This window comes from Silene latifolia, chromosome Y (assembly GCF_048544455.1).
Source record: "Silene latifolia isolate original U9 population chromosome Y, ASM4854445v1, whole genome shotgun sequence".
Lineage (NCBI taxonomy): Eukaryota > Viridiplantae > Streptophyta > Magnoliopsida > Caryophyllales > Caryophyllaceae > Silene > Silene latifolia.
In genome coordinates this window covers 311199076-311221752 of record NC_133538.1, presented here as the reverse complement: position 1 = coordinate 311221752, position 22677 = coordinate 311199076, and the positions used below count along the sequence as shown (strand labels likewise).

At 42.0% G+C, this 22677-nt stretch overlaps 2 protein-coding genes across 2 annotated transcripts; both read right to left on the bottom strand.

Moving 5' to 3' along the window:
- Positions 1 to 2276: 2276 nt before the first annotated feature.
- Positions 2277 to 3026, bottom strand: LOC141631187 (uncharacterized). Its single transcript, XM_074443889.1, has one exon. It carries the CDS (start codon positions 3024 to 3026, stop codon positions 2277 to 2279), a length of 750 nt encoding a protein of 249 aa, XP_074299990.1.
- Positions 3027 to 5025: 1999 nt separating this feature from the next.
- On the bottom strand, positions 5026 to 5628 carry LOC141631186 (uncharacterized). The gene has a single exon (XM_074443888.1). It carries the CDS (start codon positions 5626 to 5628, stop codon positions 5026 to 5028), a length of 603 nt encoding a protein of 200 aa, XP_074299989.1.
- Between the last annotated feature and the right edge of the window lie 17049 nt (positions 5629 to 22677).

Here is a 22677-nt window from a genome sequence, read left to right as displayed (position 1 = left end):
TGATTATATTGAGTCGGGTCAATTTGGGTTCATATTAAGTTCGTGTGTCGGGTTGAGTGTTGGTCGGATTATTCGGACTGGGTCAATTTTGTCAAGTCTAGTGACACCCAACCAACCAATTACACGTACGCTTGTGTGAAGATTAACTACAATGGTGGAACTGTCGGGCCTCTAAGGCGAGTTAGGCCTTGTTTTTCTTCATTTTAATTTTAATTTATATTCAGTTCCGTTAAACTCGCTCTAAATTTCGGATGTCTTTAGTGCAGTTCATATCTCCTTAGTTCAAATCTACTCAACTTATTTCTATGGTTAAACTTTAATAAATTCATTTAGTTAGTCCATAAGAACATAAACTCGGTGTGAAAATTTTTTTTATTCTTTGGAAGGATTGTGCTCTTTAGTTCTTACACCTAAGCCTTTATAATATTTTATTTGGTAGATCGTCTTCAAGTGTAAGGACAATCACAATAATTTTTCACTCGGTATTTATGCATGTGGATTGTCAAATTGAAGACATGTTGAATGGTCGTATCAAAGAGTTGCTTACTACTCCCTCCAATTTCCTATTATCTTCTCTATTTCCTTTTTTCACACAAGTTTGATTATCTTCCTTCTTTCCTTTTTTGGTAAGTTTTATTCATTTTTTATTAATTTCTCTCTCCTAAAAAATCAACAAATCTTATTAGAGCAAGTCCAATGGTGTAGTTTAGGGACTTGCTTGCAATTTCATAAAATTGCTAGTTAGTTGCTACACCATTGGAGAAGGTCAATTAGGATGGGCAGGCTTAAGCAGTTGTTTCGTTAATTTACTTTACTACGTTGGTACACATTTACAAAACAACCAATAGAAATTTAGTTTTGATTTATTCTTAATTTTTGATTTATTCAATAAAAGCAAAACTAGTATATAAAACCTAGCTAAACCATTGGAATAGTTTAGTTGCTTAGAATGGTTGTAGCTTATAATATGATGTGGATTTGCTAAGCTAGAATGTTGTTGCTTACCATTGTACTTGCTCTTACTTTATCTATTCTTTATTCATCATTCATTCTTTATTATTTTCTCTCACCTATAAATTTCACTACTTACAATACTTTTATTCTACTTTATTCCTTCTTTCTTCCCCTTTCTTAATTTTTGTGCCCGAAAAAAGGGAAGATATAAGAAAATAGGAGGGAGTATTTATTTATTCCTTGGACCTTTGAACAACTGTTTTACTATAACGTACGAAGGTAAATAGCTCCCAAATGGACGCACAATGGACCATGGTCCAAAACAAATCTCCAAGACAAGAGTTGTAATATTTGGCATGATAATTGATTTTGCATACTACTCCCCAAAAGTTTTAAATGCTTTAAAACTGTCAAAATTTAAACTTAGGTTATGACTCAAGAATACCATCACTCAAAATATTAAGTATAAGTGCAATGACTTTATTAGGCAAAGATATGCTTTTTTTTTCCCCTATTCATGCATCAATAAGAGGGGTATATGTATCTGTACAAAAACTAGGAAAAGACAGTATAATCCTTATTGAAAACCTTATTATTGCAGGTGCAGGCTCGCAGCTCTATCCACCGATCAGTCGACCACCCGACCTCTTAGCAACCTCATTAGTCATTCCTTTAGTATGAAAAAGGGATTATCAAAAACAATTAATTTAAGGAAATAACTAGTCACTCAAATTGGAGGAGTAGACCTTGATATTTCCCAATTAGGATTCTCTCCATTTATGACTCTCTCCATTTCCTTCCATTTCTTATTAACATTCAAGATTTCGTTTTGAAACGATCCAACGGTTGATTGTTTGATGAGTTGGATGATGAATAATGATTTAATATTGTTGTATTAGAGGAAATGGAAGAAAATGGAGAGAAAAGGAAATGGAGAGGATCCATACTCGATCTTTCCTTTATCCTTACTCATGGGATGCTTTTCCCTTCTTCCAAAGCTTTCCACCCTTTTTTTTGACAGCTGTAAAAGAAGTGTTTTACAATCGCAGGGCTTGCTTAGCCAACCCGTGCGCTATATTGTTAAGACGCCTAGGAATAAAATTAAGACTCAAACAATGAAAGAAACTAAGACGATCACGAAAATCCTCCAGGATCCCCGCAATCATATGATCGTCCTTGTCAATCCCCGCAATCTGATTGATAAGTTGTAAACAATCAGACGATAAATCAATGTGAAGTATTCTCTGCGCCTGTGCCCATACCAAAACATCTCTGACTCCGAGTGCTTCTGCTTGTAAAGCCAACTCAGCTCTGGTGCGCACCTACCTCCGCTCGATTTTCCTTCCCGTATGATCGAAGGCAACCCAACCGACCGCCGCTTCAAAGTTCTGTATCCAGCTAGCATCCACTTTGACCCTTACCAAAGCACAATTGTTATGGTTGCCGATAAGGTTGACAGGATGACCATTGCGAATGGCCTCACAGTCCTCTTGTGTCGAGCCTTCTTCGGAGCTTTGCAGCATTGACAGGGGTTGTTTTGTAGGTGGGGAGTTACATAGGACATGCACTTTCTCCCGAATTGAATTAAAGAAACACCCCGTAATCGTATACGGGTTTAAATCCAATTCCTGAAACATGACCTTGTTTCTTAACGACCACAAACCCCACAGGATGACCACAAAAGTAATCATCTTGCCTTTGCCCCCTTCACTAATGGATAAGTACCTCATCCAGTCATAAATCCAGTCAGAGACCGAAAGTCCCTCAGCGCTTTCCACTCGGATGCCTAAATCCGAGCCCGCCCATAGCCGTTGAGCAAGACTACAATCTCGAAAAAGATGTTCCAGGGTTTCAATGCATTTTTGATCACCTCCGCACATGCCACAAAAAGGTTCAACATCAAGCTTACGTTTATGAAACTCAATTCCAGTAGGCAAAGCCTTTATGATAATCTTCCAGATAAGAATTTTCCAAACCACAGGGATGGGTAAGTTCCATAGCGTTTTCCTACAGAACTCCCTCCCTCGATCATTGATTCTTGATCTGTCTTTACTGGTTCCTCTTGTGGCCATGTATCTATTAAAAATAAGCCCATATCCACTCTTAACCGTAAAGGTTCAATCCTATGTAAGTGGCCAAAAAACCGTATCCCTCAATCTAATTTCGCATGGCGGGATGGCAAGAATTCGAGTTGACCACTCATCCTTGAACACAACATCAATAAAAGCAGCATTCCACTTACCATCCAGATGAAAAAGGTTCCTTACTTGCAACCGTGCCAAATGACTATTGGTCAGTTCTAGCCACACATCTTTCGGTTGCGGATGCTTGCCCCCCACCCATCCAGAGGTCCACACATTCAGTCTTGAAACCGTCCCGATCTTCCAACCAATGTTTTCCAGAACAAAAGACAACCCATGTAATATGCTACGAATGCCCCACAAACATCCAGATCCGCTGATGGGATGCATGTCATGTTGGAAAACCTTTCCTTGATTCTGTAAACTCTGCCGGAATCCCCAAATACTTTCCTATGCCCTTATTCTTTCTGATCATGAAAGTCTTCAACATCCTATGTGCCTTTATCAGCGTAGTATTTGGACGGAAAAGAATTCCAGATTTATCTAAGTTTAATTGCTGTCCGGAGGCCTCGCAATAATCAAGAATGTGCCTCATGAGATACGGGACAGTGTCGCCCTTATCCTTAAAGAAGAAGACCGAGTCATCCGCAAAGAACATGTGAGTAATAGGCCGAGTTTCCCTAGCAAGTTGTACTCCGTGGATCTTCTTCAGGTCGTGAGCGTGGTCAAAATTACTGGAAAGAACCTCCATGCACAGTATAAATAAGTAAGGTGACAGAGGATCACCTTGCCGTAATCCACACCGAGGTCGAAATTGAGGAAGTGGAGTCCCATTCACAAGGATTTCATAACTTACCGACGTTACGCAGTTCATAATCAATGTTCTCAAATGTTGAGGGAACCCGAACTTATCCAAAACCGCCTTAAAAAAATCCCATCTAATTCTGTCGTAGGCCTTGCTCATGTCTGCTTTAAAAATGCCTAAACCTAGCCGCCCCTGCTTATGGTTAGATATTTTATGGATTGCCTCATGTGCCACCAGGATATTGTCACTAATGCTCCTCCCCGGGAGAAACGCGTTTTGCGTCTCACCGACCAAAGAGCTCATGATTTTTGCCAACCTATTTGCTATACATTTGGACACAATCCTCATCATGACATTACAAAGACGGATAGGTCGATAATCTGACACTCCTTCCGGGCTCTCCTTTTTTGGAACAAGAGTAATAAAAGTTCGATTCACCTTCTTAAGGAGCCTACCTGAGTTTAGGATGGAAAGGACAGCTTTCGTAAAATCTTTTTTAACCATGTGGACCAACAACGTTGATAAAAAACTGTCGGAATGCCATCAGGCCCCGGGGCTTTAAGGGCCCTCATCTGAAAGACTGTCGTACGGACTTCTTTAGCCGTAAAAGGCCGATTGATACGGTCGGTTTCGTCCTGGGAAATCTTACACTCCAGATGCTTGAGAGTATGCTGGAAATCAGAACGGTCCCGCCACACAACACCATCTCCCGAAGCTAAGAAGAGACCCATAAAAGCATTCTGAAACTCCCCCCCTCACCTGGCCCTCATCATAGAGCCATGTCCCATTAGAGCCTTTCACCCCATGAATGTAATTTCTTCCTGCACGCCCTTTAACCTAGTTGAAGAAATATTTCGTACAAGTGTCCCCATCCACCATCCACTTAATTTTGGCACGCTGTTTCCAGAAAGCCGCTGTTGCTCTGGCAAACTCGGTTACTTCCTCATTCACTTTTGAGTACTCCTCCTCTCCACCCCTGGTAGTAGCCAAAAACATGCCGTGTTCCAACCGCTGATGAAAATCATCCCATTTTCCCCTCCATTCAGCTCTTTTATCTAAAGTCCACTTCTTGACACTCGTCCGAACTCTGGATAACTTCCTAGTTACACGGAAAGTCGGGGATCCCGTATCCTCCATATTCCAAACACTCTGAATCCGTTCCATACACGTCTCATGATCCAAAACCTAAGCATCCAGTTTAAACGGTTTACTTCCAGAAGTTCCCACAAGATTTAAATCCACTTCAATTGGCGCATGATCCGATATTTGGATGGGATAATGTTTGATACCAGTATTTGGGAACAGAGTAAACCAATCCTTGGACCCATAAGCCTTATCAATGCGCTCGTAGACCCTTTTATCGCCCTTCCTATTATTACACAACGTGAACCGTGGCCCCTTGAACGGAATGTCCATAAGCTCATTACGGATTTTCCATAAATTGAATTCATCGGCTCCTCCTATAGACCTTTGACTTCCGCTTAGTTTATCACTCCTATATTCAACTTGGTTAAAATCACCAACCATAAGAAAAGGGTATTTACAAGTCTTAATCCAATACTCAATATCTCGTAGAACAGAGGCGCGCGAACTCACACACGACGCACCATAGACAAGGATCAGATACCATAAAAGACCATTATATTTTTTCACTAAAAGGATGATATAATTATTACATGCCATGACCAGCTCCATATGCGACTCCTTGCGCCATCCTACCCATAGATCTTCCGAAGCCCCCACAGCATCAACACCAAAACACTTCGCAAAACCTAGTGTTCTAAACATAGGGAAAATACGACTAGCATTACATTTTGTTTCGATTAAAAAAAGAAAATCATAGTACTTACTACCTAATAACGCTCTTATTTTTGGAATCGTAGGGGCGAGCGTGTTATTAAGACCCCTACAATTCCATACTAGGCCCATCATGGTGAAAGAGGAGGTTGTGAAGGCCCAACCTCCGCAAAACCATCAGCATCAGGAACTGTGCCTCCCCCATTCACAGATGGGAGAGACGAATCACTGGACTCTAGCATCACAACATCTTCAACATTGATCCGAAAACCCCATGTTGGCTTTGGTGTCTCCTCTTCCCTCTGACTCCCCTCCCAGCAGACCCTCTTTGCCATCTGCCTCAGATAGTCCTTTGCTTTTTCAACAGATTCCTGAGCCACTTCAGGAATGATATATTCCAATGCATCAGTACAACATTTTCTTTTCCTTGCTCCTCTAATTTCCTCCTTGTAGTCATCCTTTAAATAAGAGATATGGTACACATCAATTAAGCACATACAACTATCAGAACTGTTACCTACTGGTAACGCAGCAAACAACCTTGCTCTTGCTCCTACTTCAGGTACATCAAAGAACCTTTGCTCAGTGCTCCTCATTGGCATCTTGCCCCTTGTCCTTCTGATATCTTTTTCAGTCGCCATTTGAACAACCCTTTCCAGAGGTAGCAGATTGGAGGAACCCTCATCCAGCTCCTGTCTCTTCTTGACAATAACATTTGAGAAAAAAGAAGGTTGGGATTTTTGATTCTGCAAGTCATCCCCAGTAGCCTCTTGGGAACATAGACTGGGCTGACCCTTGAGAGCCCCATCACCTGGGGCAAGCTGTAAAGGAGTGTTAACCTCCATGGAATCATCTGAGGAAATCACAATAATCTCCTCCTCATTCCAACTCTCAGAAGATAAATCAGGGTCACTTGACACTGGATCAGAGAGCCACTGGTTAAGAGCGCCCCCTGAAATAGCTGGATCAGTCCCCTGTGATGCCCCAGCATCAGTCTGAACATGATGCACACCATTAGATTCATTTGTCCCTTCATCCATAGCCACTACCATCTGACCAGCTTCCTCCTCTTCAACCCCAGCTGGCTGCCCTGAACCTTGACCCACCTGTCTGGAACGTGACCCACCTGCCTAGTTATCCCATCCGGATAATGGTAAACAGAGAGCCACCCCTCAACAGGGGGGTCAAAAGTCTGATTTTAACCCCTATGCTCATCCTCCGTGTGTGCCCAGTCCATGTCCCCTTCACTCCTGTTCAGAATGGTTGACTGATGTCTCTGATCACGATCTAAGGCACCAAAAAGTGTATCATGATTGGAGTAAATGACATAAGGATCCTCTGCTTGTATCTGAGCTAACACCCCTTGCTGTAGCATATTCAGGTCCTCCTGTACTTCCAATTCTTCACTTGTACTGTGAAAAACCTCATTTTCTGGTTCTCCTTCATCTAATCATCCCCCGGCCCCTGGTTGTGGATGATTAACCAGGCCCATCTCCACATCCTGAGGTTGAGTAACAACAACATTTCCTTGAACCCCTTCACCCCCCAAGGCCTGCACATCAGTCATCTCATCATCCCTCCCCTCATTCTGCTCACCAGAGTTGTTATTTGCTAGTGTGTTGTTATTCTTAGTAGTCATATCCACATCACCTTCTCCATGATTAACCTGGCCCATTCCCTGATCTCCTGCTCCACCCCCAGCCTGTCCCAACCCATGCCACTATTCCCTATGCCATTTTCAACCTGAAAGACGACAGGTCCTGCAAAGGGTTGTGCAGTGACCGCAAAGGACATGCCAGGTAGAACTCTCCCCCCGGTGTAATGCCCAAATCAAAATCCACAGCTCTTTCCGGTGACTCCCATCTTCTCCTCCTCCTATTAATGCTCCTAGCACTACCAAGTCTGACTCTAGAAGATAAAAATTTGGTGGTAGAGGGGGCAGCACGTAGGTTAAGAATGAACATGGTATGGGTGCTGTTAGTCTGAAAAACTGGAAAACCTTTATCCACTGATCGGTCAAGCATGCCATTAATGCGAGCAACAACAGTCATAATAGACTCTCTACACTGTGCCCCCTTATGCCCAACTTTTCCACACTTGACACAATATTTAAATATCTCCTCATACTGAAACTGGACCCATAAAAGGTAGCCCCCTTCCATAGCCAGGAAAAAATCAGGCATTAAAGGCTCATTCAGCTGAATACGCACCTTAACCCTTAAGTAATCATTATCTGGTACTAGATGGAAAGGCTCAATATGATAATTATGACTAAGGAGCTTACCAGCAATATGGACCACTGGCAATGTTAGGTACTCAAAAGGGAGTCCACAGATTTGAACCCATAGTTCTGCATATGAAAACCTGACTGTACGCGGTACAGTGTCAGGGAACCATTTCGAGAAAACCATCACTGCCCCATCAATAGTTGCAGTTGTTCTCTGCAGCAAGCCTTCCATATCATCAGCTTCAGTACAGTGAAAAACATAGAACTCTCCCATCCTAAAGGCAGTGATGATCCCCTTGGTTGTCCACTTCTTTCTAATCACTTCATTAATCAGCTCCGCCTAAAAAAGACGATAGTCAACAAGGAAGCCCAAAACACAACAACTCCAGAAAGCTTTAGATTGCCCCAGCTCAGCTGGGTCAATGTTGATCACCCCCCATACCTAGGGTACCTCCACAATTTTGTTTCCACCCTTAAACAACTTCTTTTCATAAAATTGGATGTACATGAACATGCTTAATTAAATATAAGTACAATTTTCTCTACTCTCTAATCCTCCCTTATTTCAGTCCATTGGGCATTGACTGTTAAGCATGTTTTTGGGCAAAAGGAGTAAAGTTGTGAAATTGGTGGTCCAAGAGTCCAAATCTAATGTATGTCATCCATTTCGTCTACAAGTCCTTGTTATATATCCAAGTTCGTTTAAGTCTTAAATTCCTTACTATTAGGAGATTCAAATGCAACAATATTCTATGTCTCAATGATATCCGTAAATTGTAAAGGTGGGCGGGGTTGGATGTACTTAATTTTATAGTTGTGTTTGCAATACAAATAAGCTACTTTTAAATGACCCATATAAAAATTGCATCGCAGGGAAGCTACTTTAAAAAAAAAATCGCAATCACTTTAATGAGTCATTTTGGTTTGTTTTATCATAATCCAGAATCAAAGAGTAATGATTCTTTGACTCCATTGAAAACATCGATATATTACAATTTTTAAGTATTTGAAAATACTTATTAGAGAATTATAAGGTATTACTCCTAAACCTTTGATTTTTTTCAAAGGTATATCATATATGTGAGGTACAACATTATTTACGAAATAATTTTTAAATAAAAGTTGTTATTAAAATACCTGAGAACAGTAATTTGCCTATAAGCAAATTATTTATAAAATAAAAAAATTACCGTAATAGCGTCTGTTATTACGACTCGTGCAATTATTGCACTAGTTTAAAACTAGTTATCCTATAATATTTTGCGTTTATTTCTATCATCTATAACATATAATTAAAAGGCTACCCTTATCATAATTACCGGAAAGATATTGCGTTTTTTTTTTGCAATTCCGTTAATAGCGTCTGTTATTACGACTCGTGCAATTATTGCACTAGTTTAAAACTAGTTATCCTATAGTTTAAAACTAGTTATCCTTATCATGAGTCTACTTGGGTTGATTTCCGACTAGTTTACGCTAACTCTTCTGCTTAGAGTTACCTGTCTTGATTCTTTTCTTTCTCTATTAGTAGACACTTGGTTGCTCTCCATTATAGTCAAGGAGAGCTTTAACCAGTCTTGTGCCTACTTTAAAGAAGGATTTGATGATCGACCATTTTCAATCACTTGTTTAACAGTCTTAACAACTTGTAAGAGTATACTTAATTTATACTTTTCCAAGTCTAATAGCTCCTATTTCAGTTGTAATTTTTTGTACTTGGCTTGCTTATGGTCTCCTTCAATCAGTGTTTTGTCCACATAAAAGAAACCATGGTTGTAAGCTTTATCCATGTCAAAGGTTCGCATGCCAATACTTGTTCTATTAAGAGTGTTTTTTTATAGTCTTAACATCAAGATATCGATTTTTTATGCTATGGAATTCATTTTGCCACAAGGTTTTGGCAGATTTTCTATCTGCTGTTTTGCTATAGTTTGTAAGGAGAAAACCCCCTTTGTTGTTAAGGTTAATGATTTTTATCTCATTGATAAAAAATGTTGGCCTTTTCTAGCAATCTTTACCAGTTTTGATGATGGTGATGAGTCCTGTGACCATAACAATTGGCCTGATTGTTGGTTTAGATATTGCCTTTGTAAATTGAGCTGGGTATTGTCTCTTGGTATTTTGATTAGTGTGGATAATCAGTACCTTTGTAATGATTTTTGTGTAGTTTGTAGTGCTACATCAACTACTATGATTATTAGTCGGTTTTATTTCTGGGCCTTTGTTAACGCAATTGATTGGACCATATTTTGTTTGTCGATCAAATTGTTTCTCATTAAGTCCCTTGAGCATCATTTTCCCTCAAAGTATTTTCCATGAATATTGCCTTTTGGAATGTTAGGGGTACCAAAAGAAAGAATTTTGCCGAAGAACTTAATTTCTTTTGCTCGTCAAATGGAATTAAAATCTTAGCTATATGTGACACTAAATCAATTTCTAAGCCCTAACCTTTTCTGATAGCTAATTTTGGATTTAATAATTGCGATTTTATTCCTAGTGTTGGATTATCAGGTGGTATTTGGTTATTTTGGAAAGAGTCTATCTCCATGACTTTTTCAATAAAGGTCACTTTTAAGTCGAAAAGATTCATTACTTGTGAAGTGTGTGACTTAACGAATAATCTGGTTTTTTGCCTTATTTTTGTTTATGCACCGGCTCAACCGACTAATAAGTTGGAATTTTGGAATGAATTACATAATTTTGTTGTTAATATTGATTTGCCTTTCTTATTACTAGGGGATCTTAACGAGATTAAGAGTCCTAGTGAAAAAGAAGGGGGTTGTGACACCCCCATACTCCAAGTGCCTTACCAGGACCGCTCAGGTATAAGAACGTCACCATCTCGGTTTTCCGAGGCAATGATAATCAAAAGACAATAACGAAACATAATTTAAATAGTGATAAAGTTTAAGTGATTACAATCCAAAACCAAACTGATGAAAGTATAATACATGTTCTTCAAAAACCAAAAGCCCAATAACTAAACAAAATGTCTGACAACAGCGGAAGACTCTTCTTACTGCAAGTGATGACTCATCCCAGCTAGCCCATAAGCACCATATCAAACCTGCTCAACAACTGCTCACCACCCCTGAATGGATCACCACAGTTTTATAAAACAAAGACGGAGTCAGTACTAATCACACAATAATATAATTACAATCAGACAAGAAATCAACACAGCTCAATCGTCACATCAACCAGAACTTCATCACCAACTCCACAATACTGACTACACGCTAAAGTGTGTAGCCCTGCCAGAGTACCCATCGCAACAGGTTACTCCTCGCCGCCAGTGAGGGACCGCAGCCGTTCCCACCTAAGCCCCGCTCATCTCCATCGAGCGATAAACCCAAATCCATTAATGTGCACATCCCTTCTGTGGCGGGTTCTACAGAAGGCGAATCATGGGCGTGAAGCCACTCCCGCAAGTGACACCACTCAGCCAGGGACGCACCCCGAAGATCACAGACATATACAATCAACAACAACCAATAATGATAAAATCCAACAACCGTCACAGTACCAATATTATACTTTAACAACAATCACAATCAACACCAAACCACATTATGTGACTAATACTGAGTAGGGAAACCCTACCTGGAATGCAAACACAAGCAGACGATCTCAACAGCTGTATCAAAACCTCTCCTCTACGAATCCTCCTCCTATCACATGATCACATAATTACTACTAGCACAACTAACCATAAACCCCCCCCCCCAATCCCTCAAATTAGGGTTTAAACAAAGTTAATTAAATGTTATAAAATTGGTATGTAGATCTTACCCTTGACGCAAGGATCACAAGGACACAAAGAACGATAAAATCTGACCTCTCAAGTTCCGGGATTTGTCAATAACGCGGATGAAGAGAACAACGTAGTTTTAAACCTCCTTTGAGTGAATTAGATTTATGAAAAGTGTTTAGGGAAGAAGACGATATAAAATATATACTAATCCGCGTCCTTAACAAAACCCGTCTAAATATTACCCGTCAACCGAGCTACTCGACCGAGTGCCACTTACTCGATCGAGTGCCAAGGCTAGTCGATCGAGTACCCTACAGGCAGACTACTGTTTCGTAACTCAAAACACCCTTACTCGACAGAGTAAGGCCCACTCGATAGAGTACCCAGAGACTCATAAAACCGTAGTATTACATTCTTCCCTCCTTAAAAAGAACTTCGTCCTCGAAGTTCAAACCACAACAAAATAAAAACAGACTACCACACTCCCGACACTACAACCAAAACAAAACTCAACACAAAAACTCCGACACATGCTACCAACCCAAACTCAACCTGACACAACTCACTACAAACTATACCAAAAACAACATAAAAAGATGCAAAAACTCTTCGCGATCATCTCCTTCCTCCTTAAAAGAAACAAGGTTACGTCCCCGTAACCATACATACCTGATAAAAAAGAAACGGATAGCGCTCTCTCATGAACTCCTCTGCCTCCCATGTAGCCTCCTCAACCTCATGATTAGACCAAAGAATCTTAAACAACACCGTCTCACCATTTCTAGTCTTCCTAACCTTTCGATCAAGAATCTGCTTAGGCACCTCAAGGTAAGACAATGACTCATCTAACTCTATGTTCTCTGCCTCTAACACATGTGACGGATCACTCACATAATTCCGCATTTAAGATACATGAAACACATTATGCACCCTATCCAAAGAAGACGGTAAAGCCAAACGGTAAGCAACCTCTCCAACCCGGTCTAAGATCTCATATGGTCCTATGAACTTCTGACTCAGCTTGCCGTTCTTCCCAAATCTCATGACCCCACGCATAGGAGACACTTTCAGAAGAACCTTGTCCCCAACCTGAAACTCTATATCCCGATGATATAGATCTGCATAACTCTTTTGCCTATCCTGAGCTGCTCTCATCCTTTCCCTGATCATCTTAATCTGCTCAACCATATCATGTACCATCTCTGGTCCTAAAACCACTGCCTCAGCACTGCCGTCCCAACAAATCGGACTCCTACATCTCCTCCCATAGATAGCCTCAAACTACCGTCTGTATGAATAGAGAATCTAGACGCTGTTCCTTTCTCTACTCCAGCTCTCCACTCCACCATCTTGGGATCTAACACCTGTTTACCTCGAATATTATCGTATAGATCAGGCTGCACTGTCAAATCTCCCATGGTATCCCCTTTCTGGATCATATGTATCCCAAACTTCCCAACCTCATCTCTCAACCTCATCAAGGATATGGTTGTGCACAATGAATGTACAGTCTTTCTGTTTAAAGCATCTGCAACTACATTGGTTTTCCCTTCATGGTAGATAATATCCATGTCATAATCGTCAATCAACTCCATCCACCTCCTCTGTCTCATGTTCAACTCCTTTTGAGTGAAGATGTACTTGAGACTCTTGTGATCTGAAAATACCTTAAAGGTCGCCCCATAAAGGTAATGTCTCCAAATCTTGAGAGCAAACACAACTGCACCCAATTCCAGATCGTGTGTAGGATAATTCTTCTCATAAGGCTTCAATTGCCTAGAAGCATAGGCAATTACTTTACCGTTCTGCATCAACACACATCCCAAACCATTCTTTGAAGCATCTGTATACACTTCAAAGTTCTCACTCCCCTCAGGCAATGCTAAGATTGGAGCTCTGGTCAAACGCTCTTTTAATGTCTGGAACACCGTCTCACAACTTTCATCCCAACGAAACCTGTTCTCTTTCCTCATCAAAGTTGTCATAGGTCTAGAAATCTTGGAGAAATATTTCATGAACCGTCTGTAATATCCAGCTAAACCCAAGAAACTTCTGATCTCAGCTACATTCTTTGGTGCTTCCCACTTGGTAACTGCCTCAATCATTGCAGGATCCACAGCTACCCCTTCCTTTGAAATCACATGCCCCAGAAAGGCAACTTTCTCTAACCAGAACTCACACTTGGACAACTTGGCATACAACTCATGCTCCCTCAAGGTCTGCAACATAATCCTGAGATGCTCCTCATGCTCCTCCTTAATCTTAGAATAGACTAAGATGTCATCGATGAAAACCACCACAAACTTGTCCAAAAACTGACTGAAGACTCTGTTCATCAAATCCATAAACACAGCCGGCGCATTAGATAACCCAAAAGGCATCACCACATACTCATAATGGCTATACCTCGACGTGAAAGCTGTCTTTGGTATGTCATCCTCTCTAATCTTCACATGATGGTACCCCGACTTCAAATCAATCTTGGAAAAGACTGATGCACCACTCAACTGATCAAACACGTCATCTATCCTTGGCAAAGGATACTTGTTCTTCACCGTTACTCTGTTCAACTCTCTGTAATCTATGCACAACCTCAGGCTCCCATCTTTCTTTTTCACAAACAAAACCGGCGCTCCCCACGGTGATACACTAGGTCTAATGTATCCCCTCTCAATCAGATCATCTAACTGCTTCCTGAGGTCCTCCAACTCCTTAGGACCCATCCGGTACGGTGCCTTAGAGATTGGCCCCGTCCCCGGTTTCAGCTCAACACTGAAATCTATCTCCCTCTTCGGTGGCAACCCCGGAATCTTCTCTGGAAAGACATCTGGAAACTCTCCCAAAACTGGTATCTGATCAATTGTCAGACTCTCCATCCTGTCATCTCTCACATGGCACAAGATCATCGGGCACTCCTTCCTCAGATAGGACTTCAAGGTCACAGCTGCAATCAACTTAACTTTGGGTTTGACAACAAACCCACGATAAAACACACTAATGCCCTTAGGACCTCTCAGAGACACTTTCTTTTGATGACAGTCTATCTTAGCTTTGTACTTTCCCAAACAATCCATCCCGACTATCATCTCAAAACCGTCTAAAGGAAACTCTAGCAAGTCTACAGGTAGATTAACTTGCCCAACTATCATGGATACATCTCTATACAACCTCCCACATGATACAGACTCACCCGAAGGTATAAAAACTTCCTCTCTTACAGACTCATACTCTCTCAGACCCAACTGTTTAACATGACTCGAAGATACAAACGACTGTGATGCCCCCGAATCAAACAAAACAAAGGTATAAACACCATTAATAAGAAAGGTAGCAGTGATAACATGAGCGTCATCCACAGCTGCTTTCTTCTCTATCATGAACAGCTTACCACTGGTCTTCTGCCCACCTCCCTGGACAGCACTAGCTGAAGTAGCCGGTTTAGCACCCGACCCCTGGTTGTTGTTGGTGTTCGTAGCTGGTTTCTGATAAAAGTTATCGCCATTGCGGTTGCCCCCACCGTTGTTTCTCTGACCTCCCCTGTTGTTCCATGACCCAGCTAGTCTGTTGCTTGCATAACTCTGTACCGGACCCTGAGAAAAGCTTCCCTGAGCCGATCTCTGAAAACCTCCCGGCACCGCATTGGTACACTCATGTCTCTTGTGGCCTACACCGCCACAGTTAAAACAGGTCATTCCCCAGCTACTGCTACTATTCCCACGGCCACGCCCATAGGAAGCCCCAGTACTAAACCCCGAACTAGATGAATATGCCCTAGCCTCACTCTCAGCCTTTCTTTTCTCAGCACCCCTCTCTCGGGTCATCTCTACCAGCCTCTCGGCTCTCCCAGCTCTCTCATAAGCTTCCTTAACATTCGTAAGAATTCCCATGGGTAACTTCTCCATGATCTTGGGGGTCAGCCCCTTCTCAAACCTCAGATCTACGTTCTCATCACTCAATCCCATATCCTCATCATACCTAGCCTTCTCATTAAACTGTCGGTAGTACTCAGCCACCGTCATGTCATCTGTCATCTTAAACCCATCGAACTCCTCTCTCAGCTTACTCCTCACATGCTCCGGCACGAACTCTCGCCTCAGAGCCTTTCTAAACTCTTCCCAAGGAATATGAGGTAACCCCTGCCTCGCATACATATCTCTAGCATTCACCTTTACCTTGTCCCACCACTCTCCTGCTGCCTCCCTCAAGTAGAACGCTCCTTGTTCCACTTTCATCTCATCCGGGCAGTGCACCAAATCCAGGATGTTCTCCATCTATCTGTGCCAATTATCCAGAAGAATTGTCTCCCTGGTCCCCTTGTACTCTTTTAGGTTAAACCTCGCTATGTAGAGATTAATCTTTGAGTGATCAACATCCTTATCCTTCCCCACCCTCTTCAAAGCTTTCGTAAGAGCATCTTGGTGCTCCAACATCTTAACTATGTCATCGGTGGTCATGCTCTCAGCTCTAGCATAAAGGGCGTTTCTCTTTGGCGGCATCTTGTTACTATATAAGAAAAGGTAGATATAAACACGCATAATATAACCCAAAACACGTATATCACCTACACAGACCCCACTCGATCGAGTACTGGAACCTAATCAGACTCCTGCCCAAAAACATACTCGACCGAGCTCACAAGACACTCGATCGCGCGCCCCCTAGTCGATCGAGTGCCCCCATGTACTCGATCGAGTACCCAAAAACACGGTTCTGTCCAGAAAACATAAAACTACCTACTCGACCGAGTCACACCCACTCGATCGAGTGCCTTACCCACTCGATCGAGTGCTTCACCCACTCGATCGAGTGCCCCCCACTCGATCGAGTCATGCAGACTCGTATAAACTACCCGCATGTTCATCTCACTTTCCCAACATAATATACAAGTTTTATAAGAGTAACAAAATAAACATAACTACGCATGCAAATACACGCAACTCCTTATATAATCATTAAAACGATTTATTCATGTTATCAAAATGCCACATTATAAACACACAACATACTTTTCATTCAATTCAACATGCAAACACGTCTCCTTCAACTTTTATCCATACTTCCAATTCTCCACATCCAACATCCAAAAATTCACAACACATGCTATTAAGTATACATACAGAACAAAAGACAACACATACGACTCTGTCACGTACCCCCATGTGACCGGTTTAAAATTGCAGGGCGAGTTCGCGACTTTAGGACGTCTCCCAAGCCTTTGCATTAGCTCCTACAACTTTTACCCCGGGTTCATTTTAATTGACTCCCTATGTTCATTAGATTCATTGGTTACAGGTTTCAGGATCGTCGCTCTAATACCACTTGGTGACACCCCCATACTCCAAGTGTCTTACCAGGACCACTCAGGTATAAGAACGTCACCATCTCGGTTTTCCGAGGCAATGATAATCAAAAGACAATAACGAAATATAATTTAAATAGTGATAAAGTTTAAGTGATTACAATCCAAAACCAAACTGATGAAAGTATAATACATGTTCTCCAAAAACCAAAAGCCCAATAACTAAACAAAATGTCTGACAACAGCGGAAGACTCTTCTTACTGCAAGTGATGACTCATCTCAGCTAGCCCATTAGCACCATATCAAACCTGCTCAACAATTGCTCACCACTCCCGAATGGATCACCACAGTTATATAAAACAAAAACGGGGTCAGTACTAATCACACAATAATATAATTACAATCAGAAAAGAAATCAACACAGCTCAATCGTCACATCAACCCGAACTCCATCACCAACTCCTCAATACTGACTACACACTAAAGTGTGTAGCTGTGGAAAGTGGGGGGCCCACGGGGGCGCTTGGGAGGAAGAAAACAAGCGTTTGCATTTTTGTTGGAGTCGCCACCAATTTTTATGGGAAATTGGAACCGTTCGAATACCTCGTGTCATGTCAAGACACAAAGTAGTGACATGAACACTAAGAAATCGTTACCCTTAGCATTCTATGTCTAGAATGACTCTCGTGGATGCCAATGAACACGGGTGTTTACAGATATCTGGAGTAAGGGGTGAGGGTACGTATTAGGAAGCTCTTTTGATCGAACACCGAATCCCGCCTGCCTCGATAGCGGCCTCTACTAATGATTAGGGACATCATTTATACTTGATATATCGTCAATTATATGCACGAAATGCAACATCCAAGTTTTAATCCTAACATGTGAATTTAACTAAGTCGGTTAACACGTAATTAGCAAACAATTGGGTCGAAGTAGGATTTAATGCTCAATTACATGTGAAAACATACAAATGATATAAAAATACAGTGATAAATACAATAGGAAAATTACGATATTAAGAGATTACAATAATTACAATGGGCTTCATTGATCTATGTCGAAAATACCTTTAAAACGGATTATTTGAGAAAAAGAATAAAAGAATTAAAATAACGAACAAATCAGAAAGCGATAATACGGATCATAGTTAATTATACGTAAGCTAATTAAACTAGGTCAAGCAACAATGGAGTTCAGAGACAGAACTCAACCTGGAATAGGCGCAGCAGGACTGCGCCCTCTGGAAGAGGCGCAGCAGATGCTGCGTCTGTTCCAAGGGTGAGTTCTGGCTGTGAAGCCGGAACTGCAAATCGTTAATGTTCGTGGGTTAATTTAATGATTGATTTATAATATATACTCGGATGCAAGTGATTAACAGGTTATTTATATGTGATTAATGGTCATAAAAGCAATAAAACATGGATGAGACGGAATAAAGATGGATTATTTACATGAAAGAATGATTGATTAGTGACATAGGTGAATGAAATAAACTAAACATGACGAAATAATGACAAATTAATGACGAATAACATAAAAGACAGATGAAAATATATCAAAGGTCGAATTCCAGAAACCCGATATGAAGAAATCGAATTCCTACAACCCGGATTGAATTTAATGATGAAAACCCGCAAATATGAGATTATAAGGGATTTAAGTCAAATTTAATGACGAATTAATCATGTGAATGATGATAATTAATATACATGTGAGATTAATATGCTATTATGTCAAAGAATTAACAGGAAGCAAACGAAACAAATTTTGACGAACGTATTACAGAGGACGAAGGAAGAAGAAAGGAAGCGAGAATCTGCGCCCCTCATGAAGAGGCGCGCGAGAATCTGCGCTCGTTCAAGAGGCGCAGCGATTCTTTGCGTCCTTTCTCGACGGTTTGTCTTCTGGAAATCCGTAAAAAAGGGTTTTAAAACATGGTTTTAGAAATCGGTTTTAAGAGGTATTTTCGACATAAACCTTACATTAATGATACAAAAAGTAAATAACAATAAATAAAGAAGGATTTACACCCTCAGACTTACATGTTTGACGAAACGAGAAGGACTAAGATATCGATTAGTGATGCTCGACGCGAATGTAAAGAAAGTGCCCTCGTAAGAGGAAAACGAATAGATTAATTAAGTTGATTGATTGTGGAGTTGGTCAAATTGGTCGGTCATGCAAACGAGGCTGGTACTCAGAAGGATACGAGCTTACGTGGTCGAAAGTTCAAGCACGTAGACGCCAAAAAGTAAGAACAAAGGTCTAGAATGCAAAGGGAGAAGAAAAGGGCGGACACTCGCGTGAGAAATATGAGGAGCGAAGGCTCCTATTTATACTAATCACGTGAAGGAATTAGGGTTTCAGAGAGTCTTTGGAAGTGAATCTCGGAAAGATATGAAAAAGATACGAAAATTACGCAGAAAAGGACCTGGGAAGAGGCGCAGCACCTGCTGTGTCTGTTCCCAAGTGGTTTCCTCCTGCGGAAGAAAGATTTCTGTGTTTAAGCTATGGAAGGACGGAATAATTTGGTTTTCCTTAATATTTTATGTGAATATTACGGGAAATTGTTTACCAAAGGATAAAGATTGTGAAATATTTATAAAATATGGAATAGAAATATCCGGAACGTTCCAGAACATTTTGACTCGGGATTTAACGGTTATCAGAAAATGAAGACGGTTTTAGGCCCGGACTCCAAATGTACTCTAATTACTGTCAAAACGACCGTATCGGCACGTAGATGACAACTAAGAGATAGACATTAGTATTTGAGCAATCACTTGACGATAAACTTACGAATTGTCACAAATCGTTCCGCGTAGCAAACATGCGACCCAATCATCACCGGGTGGTTTGCGAGAGGTGCATAAATGAGGTATCTACAGAGCCCCCACTTTAACTGAGGCTTGTACAAGGCGAAAGTCAAAGTATAGCCATCAGGTCAATCGAAGATTACAACTTGACGACTATGGCGACGCGAGGCGGCTCAAGGGGTCTGAGCCAAGGACCTGTCGTCGGGAACATTTTAGAGTCTGTCGACTATCGGGGAGGGTCGTTTAAAGTCCATTAGACTACGTAAGGAGGCTCGCCAGTCATAAGAAGAGACCATACCTGAGACTTCTTCCTCGAGATGCTTCCGGAAGTGCATGGGAGCTAAGGTTAAGACCTAAAAGATATATGAGGGTTGTGCTAGGGTGTGGGACCCTAAAGGAAAGCATCGGTGGGAAGGAGGCCCGAATATAAGTTCAATCTTAAGGGTAATCAAGGTTTGAGTGTAGGAACTCTATTGGTTTGAGAACTTATGGAGAACGACACCTTCGTCGCACTCCGAGGGGAAGCAAGAAATGTTGTGAGTAGCAGGACACTGGCGGGAACTGCTGAGAAAACTGCTTGGGTAGTCTTCGAGAAATAATTGCGAGTAGCAGGACACAGGCGGGAACTGCTGAGGGAAAACTGCTTGGGTAGTCTTTGAGAAATAATTGCAAATAGCAGGACACAGGCGGGAACTGCTGAGGGAAAACAATGCTGATCTCCATGTCGGTCGTGAACTCTCGTGTGGGGAACGTAATCGGGAATTTTATCTCTGTGCCTTGAGAGGAAAAGTCTATCCGCTTACTCTCGCTTGGGGGCAAAATGATGAAGAGAAGGTGTGTCGAAACACCTGTCGAGAAATACTTGCTCGTTGCGACAAGCAAAGTCTAGGAAGCAATAAATAACGTGTAATAGTCTGCTGTTGGCTTAGAAATGCGGGCCGGAACGAAAGAAAATCGTCAAACGGACCAAAAGGATAAAATAGCATCAGGGAAGAGGCGCACCAAAGATGGGCTCACAAATAACGAACTCATAACGAATTTTTGGAAACTCATATGGAGGGAACATCAGGAAGAGGTGCAGTAAGAGCTGTGTCTCTTGGAAGAGGCGCAGCACCTGCTGCGTCTATTCCCCAAAGTGTATTTTCTGCGTAAAAACGCGATAATCAGAAGGGGTTGTGTTCATTTGTTCGAAACATAAATCACACATTTCTCTCTCAAATCCTAACCATTTCCGCCAAGATTTGATTCAAAAGCTTGCATTAATCATGACTAATCGAGGTATGTGTCTCATTCTTGCATTAATCTTCTGTATTTGTCCAATTTTGGATTGAGAAAATTAGGGTTTATGACCCAATTGACCGAAAATTTGGGGCTTTTCCCCCAAATGCATTTGCCTTGTGAATTTGACATTAGAAATGGATAATTGGTAGTATAAGGAACATAACCATGTATTTGTTTCGAATTTTCGTTGAGTTTTGAGCATTTGAGTGAATTTGAGACGGTTTCACAGCTAAACCGTAAATTGCTTCGAAAATAGCCTTAGGATTGTCCATTTGCGATGAAACTTGATATTTGGGATCCTTGGATGATGGATAAACTCCCTACCATCTCGGAATTTTGGTTTGTGACGGCTTTTTTTAGGACACCTTTCTAGGGCATAATCGCCGTTATAACGAAATGCTGCCGAAATTTCGACTCGAACCCGGAACTAGGCTTCAAGTTAGGCTTGACTTGACCCAAATTAATACATGAGCGATCGGTTTTGTGAGAATATGGCCAAAGATGACGAGAAAAGAGCGGTTTCAGGGCTTCCAAAGGCTCGAAAATCCCTTAACCAAGGCTCGTCATCACGTGATGCGGCCTAAATTTGCTTTAATGTTGCAGGTGATGAGGCTTCTACTTCTGGGAGGACTCCCATGGAGATAGACACTGCTGTGATCAAGGAGGCTTTAGAGCAGGCCTTCACCGCTGCGGTGATGGCTCCTGGGGACGAGGTCCATGAGGAGGAGGCTGTTGAGGAGGAGGGGGCCCCGAGACGGGCCAACGTTGGACGAGGAGGTCGTCGGTGAGGGGAGCACCCGCGTGGGCCGAGACACGGGAGAGTAGGCACTTCTTTGTGGGCTGCGAGGGGCCACCCGTCCTCAGACGGACGAAGAGCTTGGTAAATAGGTATTCACTACTCATCACCCATCTTCTTTCATTCGTTTGTTCATATCTCTTCCAATTTTTTTAAAAAAACTAAAGATAGCTTTTGTTTCAAATCATAATAGGAGGCCGAGAACATCAGGTCATTCTCGGGTTACACGACAGCGATGGAGTGCTACGAGCGGCTGTCGGCGGAGGAGCGCGCCATGATTGAGCGTGGAGCGTTCGGTGCCTTGGTGCAGGCCTGGAGGGATATCGCGAAGAAGAAGCTGCGGGCTAACCTTAGCCTGGTCCGCGCTTTCTTGGACCGATTCTGGGATACGACTTCCACGTTTCACATGCCTTTTGGCGAGGTGGGAGTCACTGAGGAGGACTACGGCATGATTTACGTGTCCGCAGTGCGGGATCGAGGCCGTGGAGTAGTCGGAGACGCCATGAGGGTGGACTCGGCCGAGGCTAGGAGGTTGATCGGCCGGAACTTGTCGCCGAGGGCTGTCACGATCTTAGGGTTTGGTGCCCGGCTCCTACGTTCGAGACTACTTTGCGGGAATTATCCTGGCTACCGACGATTGACGGGAGGGAGACGGCTCCTCCTCCTCCTGTCTGGTGAGGAGAGGGTTCGTCTGTGGCTCTGGTGGTTTATGTCTTCGATCTACCTCGGAGACAAGGGAAAGAGGTTGTCGACGAAGCTTCTTCCCTTCCTTTTTGACCTGAGCTCCCTAGGGCGTTGGGACTGGGTCACTGCTGGTTTTGCGGTCCTCATCCGCTTCATGAGGGTCATGGTTCGTCCGGAGT

Excerpts from the sequence above, each read along its gene's own strand:
- LOC141631187 (XM_074443889.1), bottom strand. The coding sequence starts at position 3,026 with ATGGCCACAAGAGGAACCAGTAAAGACAGATCAAGAATCAATGATCGA.
- LOC141631186 (XM_074443888.1), bottom strand. The coding sequence starts at position 5,628 with ATGTTTAGAACACTAGGTTTTGCGAAGTGTTTTGGTGTTGATGCTGTG.